The following is a 10162-nucleotide window of genomic DNA, read 5'->3' on the forward strand; positions in this document are numbered from 1 at the left end:
TGTATCTGAAACTCAGTAGTGGGTAGTTTTTTTGAAAAGTAGTGACTACTTTTTAGCTACTTTCAAAGTGCGATTGTCAATGTTTGTGAATCTCCATCTGACACACCAAACAAGCCCAACTGAAAGTGTGAACATGACACTGCATTTAAACATGTGCCAGAAAGAAACACAATTGAAAAGCTGCAAATGTACAAAAAGATCACAAAAAAGTATAACCAACAATCAAACTTACACACCCAAAGGTGTGACATCCAACAAAAATTAAGACTAAAGGCAAAATCAATCATTCCAGGTTTTTCCTAACAAAATTAAATAAAAATAACTGAATACAAACCAGAGAATTTTGTGCAAAGCATTGTAAACTGTTGAAATAAAACTGCTCCAATTTAAACATTTCAGCAAGATACACTGATCATAACATTATGACAACCTCCCTGCTTTGATGCTCATTGTCCTTTTTTATCAGCTCCACTTACTGTATAGGTGCACTTTGTAGTTATCTACAATTACAGACTGTAGTCCATCTGTTTCTCTGATACTTTGTTAGCCCCCTTTAAACCTGTTCTTCAGTGGTCAGGACTCCAATGGAGAGCGGGTACTATTTGGGTGGTGGAGTTTTTAAACACCTCAGTGTCACTGCTGGACTGACTGGTAATAGTCCACCAACCAAAGATATCCAGCCAACAGCATATTGTGACCACTGATGAAGGACTAGAATATGATTAGCTCATACTGTACAGCAAGAGATGTCGTCTCTGGCTTTGCATCAGCAGGGTGAACCTACAATGCAGGTGCGTCTAATAGAGTGGACAGTGAGTGGACATAGTGTTTAAAACTCCAGCAGCACTGCTGTGTCTGATTTACTCAGACCAGCACAACACACCACCACCACGTGCTGAGAATGATCCACCACTCAAATAGTACCTGCTCTGTGAGGGTCCGTGGAGGTTCTGACCACTAAAGAAAAGGGTCAAAGGGGGCTAACAAAGTATGCAGAGAAACAGATGGACTACAGTCTGTAACTGTAGAACTACTAAGTGCATCTATACAGTGAGTGGAGCTGATAAAATGGACAGTGAGCGTAGAAACAAGGAGGTGGTCATAATGTTATGTCTGATTGGTGAGTGTACAGACATGACATTCAGAGTCTTTATTAAAGTTCAGCAACACTTTAGCCTCAAAATCCTCATCAGTGTGTCACGATTGGCCCCTGGTTGTTTGCACCTGTCCCTCGTTATCCCTGTGTATTTAAGCCCTGTGTTTGGCCTTTGGCTCCGCTGGTCGTTGTTTGCTCGTCGTGTTTGTGTTGTTTGCTGCATTTGGCTGTTTGTCATGTTTGAACCACGATCTGTTCGTGTTGGCTATATGACCTTGGACTGTTTCGACCATGACCCTGGATTTGCCCAGAAAAAAGTCGCTTATCTCAGCGTATGCGTCCGCTCATTCTCTGCAACAGCCTAACCCTAGTTTTACTTCTTCATTTGGTTTTGCTTTTTTTCATTGCATGTGTGGTAAAGTTTGAAAAGAGGTCTTTTTGAGTAGGCAGAACAAGAGGCCCTGTGTTTTTTTCATCAGTGATAAACACATCCTGTACAGAGAACACTACTGCACGTTTTATTGCACATGCTCTTTGAAAAATGTGTTAATAAAACGTGGCCAGTACAAAAGTTCTAAAAAAGTTATTAAAAATATTTGCACAATTTTGCACAAATTATGCAGAAAAATGTTCAATAGTAAGTGTGTCCAGGATGTATTATCCAATACAGAAAGGCACTCTTATCAGGTGACATGAATAGGATCCACATCTGCTCCATGCAGGCTCTCCACTGGTGTCCAGAAGACTCGGTGCTTTTTCTCATTTTCTTTATACTTTTTTTTATTTGAGTGATCCATTTATTGCCACAAATATTGGTGGTAATTGTATACAGTACAACGAGATGTAATTAAGCTCTGTTGTAGCAAAATACACAAACATACACCAATCAGGCATAACATTATGAGCACCTCCTTGTTTCTACACTCATTGTCCATTTTATCAGCTCCACTTACTGTATAGGTTCACTGTGTAGTTCCACAGTTACAGACTGTAGTCCATCTGTTTCTCTGATACTTTGTTAGCCTGTTCTTCAGTGGTCAGGACCCTCACAGAGCAGGTACTATTTGGGTGGTGGATCTTTCTCAGCACGGCAGTAACACTGATGTGGTGGTGGTGGTGGTGTGTTAGTGTGTGTAGCGCTGGTCTGAGTGGATCAGACACAGCAGTGCTATCCTAATCACAGGAGGATAAGCAAGCTTAGTTTTTATGGATCTGTAGCACCTCACAGAGGATTATTATCTGTGATTATTCACTTTGCTTGTTATTTTAGCTTTCTTAAAGCAAGGTAATGACTTGTAAATTGGTTTTTGGCTTTGGCAATGAGTAGAAAATTCTGCCTAAGCTTAGGTACAGCTGGAGTTTTGAATTTAACGCCTAGTAATGAGGTAGGCTGTTTATTAAGGGAATTGCCGTACTTAGTTGTTGAGAACAATTTCACAAGGGATTAATAATTTATGTAACACCATCTAAAGGATTTAAGTATTGAAAGGGTTACAATACTGCTCTCCCCTGGCAAAATATTCATTTTTATTCAACTTGACAAATTATGACACACTGTTACATTTCACTTATTCAGAGAGACATTTTGTCTGCTGCATTTGGCCAGAGTGAGTATCAAACTCCTGTGTCTCTTTTGTCCCAGGGGATAGTGATGTCACAATCCAATAAACCCTGTAATGTTGGCAAAGTTGCACAAATACGGGGGTGCAAATAATTATGAACATGAGCATATTAAAGTGATTTTAACACATAAACACTAGAACTACAAATTGGTTAAAAAAAAGTGTAATTCAATGTTATTTTAAAGGAATTCCTTCATTCCAGAATATTAGAGAATATTACAGAACAGTGATCAAGACATCTCCATACTGTGGATGTGGTTGTTTCTGGTGATCTCCAGAGTGTGGAGCCATAGACTAACACAAATCTCCAGCACGATTTCACCTGAGGAGGTGGAGCCTGTCTGTAGTACTGTGATCAGCACAAATCATTAGATTTCACTGATAACACATGCATTCACCTGCACACGCATTTGAAGTGAAGCAGAGAATCAGCAGGTACTGTGATCGACTTTTAGACAGATTTAAAATGGGGGGTGGGTTTCAGTTCACATGTTAATAATAATATGGTTTTACAAAGTGGACATGAATGTATTTCGTGCACATGATCTACGCAGCTGTAATACCATCATGATAGGTGTGGTACAAATGTTTCAGGTGCAGCAGCATTGCTGGGTTTTTTTGCTGGACCACTTAGCAGGTTGGCCTAGAAGAGGCATTTTCTCTTACTGACTGACTGAGTGACCAGTTACTTTGTTGAAACACACATGCACAAGGAATGTAGCTAAATGTATTTCAATCTAAATAGAAAGCAGTGTGTCAGGGACAGCTGCAGAGGTAAGAGATTGTTTAGCTAATGTGGTGTCCTCTCATGTGGGTGTTTGTCCTAAGGTGTTACAGCATTTTGGTTGTGTATTTTCTGTAGTTTTGATTCATTAGATTCATGTTAAGAACCTGTGTGTGTGTGTGTGTGTGTGTGTGTGTGTGTGTGTATATATATATACATATATATATATATATATATATATATATATATATATATATATATAATTATTTACTGTTTCAAGATGTATACAGTGCCATTCTCTGTGAAGTTCATGTTCTTTGAATGAATGAAATGTGGTTGATGTTTGATAAACTGCCATCACTGACTAACTGGATTATTTTGGATTATTTTATATAAAAGGCATTGTTCAGACTGCCAACACAAATCCAATGTTTGGCTTATCTAGATTGTAGCAAAATTAGATTTTTGAATGTCTAGACCGTGAAAAAACAAAATATTTTTACAGATATGAGTCAGTCTGCGCATTCTGGCTGCTCATTTTGTAATTCAAAGTCTTGTGATAATGGAAGTGTCAAATCCAGAGTGATGGAAGTAATGGGATTCAAGAAGAGCAAGAAATATTCATGCTTATGCCTGAGAATTTCTTCTCCTGTGCACTGTGGAAGAGAACAACAGTCTATGGACTGATACAGAAATAAATTGTCTGCTTGCACTTTGGGAAGACCCTTCCATACAATCAAAGCAGTCTGAACATATCTATAGGAATGTTGTATGGAGGTGAACATATTCTAGATCATTCTAGATATTCTAGATCTTCTTTATTGCTATTCTGTAATAATCTATAATAGGATCACCTCCATTTAATATTCCTGTAGTACTGTCTATAACTGAATAACTGCAGTTGTGAAGTACAATCCTAATTCCAATGAAGTTGGGATGTTGTATAAAACAAATAAAAACAGAATACGATGATTTGCAAATCCTTTTCAACCTATATTCAATTGAATACACGACAAAGACAAGATATTTAATGTTCAAATGGATAAACTTTATTGGTTTTTGCAAATATTCACTCATTTTGAATTTGAGGCCTGCAACATGTTCCAAAGAAGTTGGGACAGGGGCAACAAAAGACTGGGAAAGTTGAGGAATGCTCAAAAAACACCTGTTTGGAACATTCCACAGGTGAGCAGGTTAATTGGAAACAGCTGAGTTTCATGATTGGGTATAAAGGGAGCATCACTGCTCAGTCATTCACAAGCAAGGATGGGGCGAGGTTCACCACTTTGTGAACAACTGCATGAGCAAATAGTCCAACAGTTTAAGAACAACGTTTCTCAATGTGCAATTGCAAGGAATTTAGGGATTTCATCATCTACAGTCCATAATATCATCAAAAGTTTCAGAGAATCTGGAGGAATCTCTGCAAGTAAGTGGCAAGGCAGAAAACCAACATTGAATGCCGTGACCTTCGATCCCTCAGGCGGCACTGCATTAAAAACCGACACCATTCAGTAACGGGTATTACCACATGGGCTCAGGAACACTTCAGAAAACCATTGTCAGTGAACACAGTTCATCGCTCCATCTACAAGTGCAAGTTAAAAGAGCCATGCAAAGCGAAAGCCAGAAATCAACAACACCCAGAAACGCCGCCGGCTTCTCTGGGCCCGAGCTCCTCTGAGATGGACTGATGCAAAGTAGAAAAGTGTCCTGTGGTCTGACGAGGCCACATTTCAAATTGGTTTTGGAAATCATGGACGTCGTGTCCTCCGGGCCAAAGAGGAAAAGGACTGTCCGGATTGTTATCAGCACAAAGTTCAAAAGCCAGCATCTCTGATGGTGTGGGGGTGTGTTAGTGCCCATGGCATGTGAAACTTGCACATCTGTGGCACCATTAATGCTGAAAGGTACATACAGGTTTTGGAGCAACATATGCTGCCATCCAAGCAACGTCTTTTTCATGGACGTCACTGCTTATTTCAGCAAGACAATGCCAAGCCACATTCTGCACGTGTTACAACAGCGTGGCTTCATAGTAAAAGAGTGTGGGTACTAGACTGGCCTGTCTGCAGAAAAATATGACAACGGAGACCCCGGACTGTTGAGCAACTGAAGTTGTACATCAACCAAGAATGGGAAAAAATTCCACCTGCAAAGCTTCAGCAATTAGTGTCCTCAGTTCCCAAACGCTTATTGAGTGTTGTTAAAAGGAAAGATGATGTAACACAGTGGTAAACATGCCCCTGTCCCAACTTCTTTGGAATGTGTTACAGACATCAAATTCAAAATGAGTGAATATTTGCAAAAAACAATAAAGTTTATCCGTTTTAACATTAAATATGTTGTCTTTGTAGTGTATTGTGACGTGGCGACAGAGTACCAGATGGTTGTGGATAAGAAGATATGAGTTTTTAATATCTAGAAAGGGCAAATCACAAATTAAAGTTGGAGTCCATGGCAAAAATAGTCAAACACAGATCAGATGCAAGAAGGGAGAATACAAAAGGGTCAGGCAGAAATCTAAATCAGGAAATGCACGAAAACAGGTCGGTACACGGAAAAGACAAACAAAACAGAAGAAGAACGCTCAGTGATTGCATGGATACAATACTTCACGTTAGGCAGTTCAGTCTGAGTTTATATACACTAGTGCCTCATCATTGTAAATAGGCATAGGTGCGAACCATCAATAGTCTGGGGATTGTGATCTCTGATAGGACCGCGGTGGCATCATGTGATCCTGTGTTGAATTCTGGGGGTTGGAGTTTGCCCAGCTAGACTCTGAATCTCCTTGCTCTATCATGTGATCTCCCAGAGCGTTCTGGGATTGAGTCGGTCAAAGGCATAACATGTGTTCAGTTGAATATAGGGTGAAAAGGATTTGCAAATCATCGTATTCTGTTTGTATTTATGTTTTACACAACGTACCAACTTCATTGGAATTGGGGTTGTACCTTAGAGAATACAATTATGGTATACGGTTATTATATGGATCCTATAGAAATGCTGGTAGTGTTACTACACACCTTTTCATAAAGGAATTAATTGAAATTAAGTTGTATAGATTATCTACAATTATTTCTTCTTCAGTTGTGAAGTGATTTATGAGAGAAGAGAAGAAATGAGAGAGGAGAAGAGGGGAGTGATAGACGTTACAGAGACAGAGGAGCACTAAGCGATCAAAGAGGATAGGTTGAATTCTGCGTACATGAAAACCTGGATCAGTGTTTATACATTAATTTTTTTAAACTGGTCTTCAAACTCTCATTAGAGTGTTGGTAATAGTCAAATACTTAATCATGAACACAAACAGGGTTTTTAATTAGACACAAAGAAAGTATGCTGGTAAAATCTGTCACATCTTCAGCATGGGCATCTGCAGTGGTGGGCTTATGGGGCTTAGCACCAACCCTAGTTAAAAGCACAACATTGTAATTCATTATAATTTTTAAAATGATATGTGTATAAGTGAAGCTGGATTTCATATGACAGTGCTTATGAATGGGAAGAATGGGAAAACATTCGCCAGCAGTCACTTTTTTTTTTATTTACATTTCGCAGAGCATCCCAACTGTTTTTTTTATGTGCTTTTAAACAAAATGACAAGATATTGTAAAAAAAATTGTACATAGGGATGCTTCACGTAAAAGCCTTGTAATTCATCTTACAAATAGCTCTTCAATATCTGTGTTATGATAATGATAATTTCTCTATTAGGTTTGCATTTATGTTAGTGCCAGACTAGCTGTGGTTTATGTTCATATTAAATGGGTTGCCAGAATGTGCACCATCTTTTACCAGATTTCTCCTGCACTTCTATTTTTTTCCATTAGATCAGTAATGGAGACATTGAGAATAGTCCTGCTGGGGAAGAGGGGTTCAGGAAAGAGTTCAGCAGGAAACACTCTCCTGGGCAGCAAACCTTTCCACACTGCACCCAGCTCCCAGGGGGTGACCCAGGTTTGCTCCATGAGCATCAGCACTGTAAATGGACAAAAAATCCATGTTGTGGACACTCCTGGGTGGACTGACAGTCTGACTGATGCTGAAAGCACACAGGAGATTGTCAAATGCATTGATATCTCAGACCCTGGACCCCATGCGCTCCTCTTGGTGCTGCCCATTGGTTGCGTCGCCAAAGAAGACACTGAAACACCCAGGCAGATCTTGGAGATCTTAGGAGAAAAAGCCAACAAGTACACAATGGTATTATTCACCAAAGGAGATGATCTGGAGGAAAAGACCATCGAAGAGTACTTGGAAGGCGTCCATCCAGACCTGAAGAAAGTTATTGAGATCTGTGGAGGAAGATACCACATGTTCAATAACAGAGACAAGGAGAATCATGGACAAGTCTTCACTTTACTGGAGAAGATCAAAGATATGGTGGAAAGAAACAAAGGCAAATACTACACAAAAGCCATGTATGAGAAGACGGCTGAGCAAATGGAAGAAAAAAGTATTTCACAGAAAATTGTGGAGGCCCAAAGGAAAGATTCAGCTGTGGAATCAAATGATGGTCAAATAAGCAGAAAGAAAGAGGAAGGAAAACACTGTGGTGGTATGTACAAAAGAGACTCGGAGAGGGCAAAAGAGAGTGAATCACACCTCGAAGAGGCAGAGGGAGAAGGTGAGAGGAGAGCGATGAAGTTTAAACATGACAGACAGCTATGCTGTAAAACAGATTCACATGAAGAGGAGAAGTACATGGTGCACACTGCAAAATATCATGTTGTAAAATCCCACTGTGAAAAATCCAGTGTCGAAAAAATCTCACATCATGGTGCGAAATCTGAAAATCGCAGCAAGGATCTTAACAAGACAGAGCACAAATGGCACAAGACAGTGACAGAGCTGCAGAGATCCATTGAGAGGATTGAGATGACATGGTCGAAAGAAAAAGATGGACTGGAGAAAGACATACAGCAACTGCGAAAGAAGCTGGGCGAACAGAAAACAGAGCTTGAAAAGGTAAAGAAAGAGCTTCAGCGTCAGCAGGTGAAAGTAGACACTTTTGAGAAACTCAAGCAAGAAGGTCAACGACAGAGGGAGGAGCTTGAGAGACTGAGGAAGGAAAATGAAGAAAAGAGGCAGAAGATGAAGCGGAGAAATAGTGCACTCCAGAAACACATTGATGAGTTTGAACGAGCGATTGATACGAACAAGGAGACGGATTTTAAAATAACTCTCCAGAAATTTTTGGCACAAGTAAAGAAAAATGTTCTTCATCCAAAATGAGCATCCGTTATATACATGTATATACAGAAAGAAGCCTGGAATGTGCGCAGACAACAGCCCACACAGCTGAGATTTATAAAAGAAAATACGGGAAAATGTGTGAATTTATGGCAAGATCTGGGTCATGCTTAAGGATTATAAACAACAATTTAATGACAGTAGAAATTGATGACTGCAGGTAAAGTAAAAAAAATAGCAGCTAAATGCACAAATGACTGTTCTGACTCATCATGCAGTTGTGTGCAAATGTTGTGGCACCCCTGTTATGTGTCAATTTTCAGAGCATAAATAAGTTAAAACGTCCTCTGCAGTGAACACACTTCTGCACATTTGAATGCACAATTACTGTTTATATGCTGAATTTTTAACTCATTGGGGGAAAAAAAACATACAAACATAAAATGTGGCCTGTGCAAAAGTTATAGCACCTTTATTGTGTCGTGAGTTATTTATTCCAATATGTTAAACTCGGCAAATAAACACAGGCCATGCAGAAAAATGTGTGATCTCTCTAGAGAATATGTTAACTTTTTTTGTACTTAGAAAATAAACATATGTGTAATTTGATCCCTGATGTTCAAACTTGCATTAGACGGTCTGAATTTACATAGCAGTTGGATGCTGCTTCATGAAGAGCATTTCAGCTCGATTTTTGTTTGATTAGTTAATTCATTCATTTGTTTAGGCACCCTCATGCACCTGCCCCCACCCCCCAACCAGGGGGTCAGAGAACAGATGTGTCAAATGGGAAACTGCTATAGAAACCTGAGTGTTCTGTTGGACTACTTTAAGCCAGTCTTTGGGTGGTTTGGATTTTTTACTCTTAAAGAATTTCTACAGGTAACTTTCACTAATATCATAATTTTGACAAATTAAGCTGAGAACATAAATCTACCAACCTCACCGCCCAGGATTCTGAAAGTAAAAACACCCCACTTCATTAACAATTAACAATTGACATTAGACAAAAGACATGAACAATTGCAATCATATTCATCCGTTACTTTTTCTAGTTGTGTAGTGATTCACAATTTGTTTTAGGTTCGATACAATTTGATTTTCATTCCAAAATACTGCATATCCATTTGCATATTGGCACAGCTGTCCCCAGGATTCCCCTCTTTGCCTCCAGAGATCCCTCTCACTGCAATTCTAAGAACTTGTGTTTTCACCTGACATTAATCAGTGTAACTAGTAGCCTTTTTAAAGGCCGTTTACTCAGGAGCTCTTTGCAAAGTCTTGTTTGTATAATTTGCCTTCAATTTTAAACCATTATGTTTGCAGTGTGTTTCACATTTTCATTTGTTTTCTGTTCTCTTTTATGTGGACTGTGTTTATGGTTCGTTTAGCTAAGCTGATGAGTTCTTTTGCCCTTGTACTCATTTTGAAGATGTCCATTTGCAGTCTCTGATTTCTAATCATAAACATGCACTTTCCTTTCACATTCGAATCCTGATCATGATGGATATGACAAGATTT

General features: G+C 39.2%; 1 protein-coding gene across 1 annotated transcript; it reads left to right on the forward strand.

Moving 5' to 3' along the window:
* Positions 1-3114: 3114 nt before the first annotated feature.
* LOC108427322 (GTPase IMAP family member 4-like) lies at positions 3115-9030 on the forward strand. Its single transcript, XM_017697377.2, has 2 exons — positions 3115-3153; positions 7279-9030. The coding sequence occupies exon 2, from the start codon at positions 7286-7288 to the stop codon at positions 8681-8683; it is 1398 nt and encodes a 465-aa protein (XP_017552866.1). The 5' UTR covers positions 3115-3153; positions 7279-7285; the 3' UTR covers positions 8684-9030.
* Positions 9031-10162: the final 1132 nt, after the last annotated feature.

This window comes from Pygocentrus nattereri, chromosome 14 (assembly GCF_015220715.1).
Source record: "Pygocentrus nattereri isolate fPygNat1 chromosome 14, fPygNat1.pri, whole genome shotgun sequence".
Classification (NCBI taxonomy): domain Eukaryota; kingdom Metazoa; phylum Chordata; class Actinopteri; order Characiformes; family Serrasalmidae; genus Pygocentrus; species Pygocentrus nattereri.

Coding starts and splice junctions, on each gene's coding strand:
- LOC108427322 (XM_017697377.2), top strand. CDS start 7,286: ATGGAGACATTGAGAATAGTCCTGCTGGGGAAGAGGGGTTCAGGAAAG.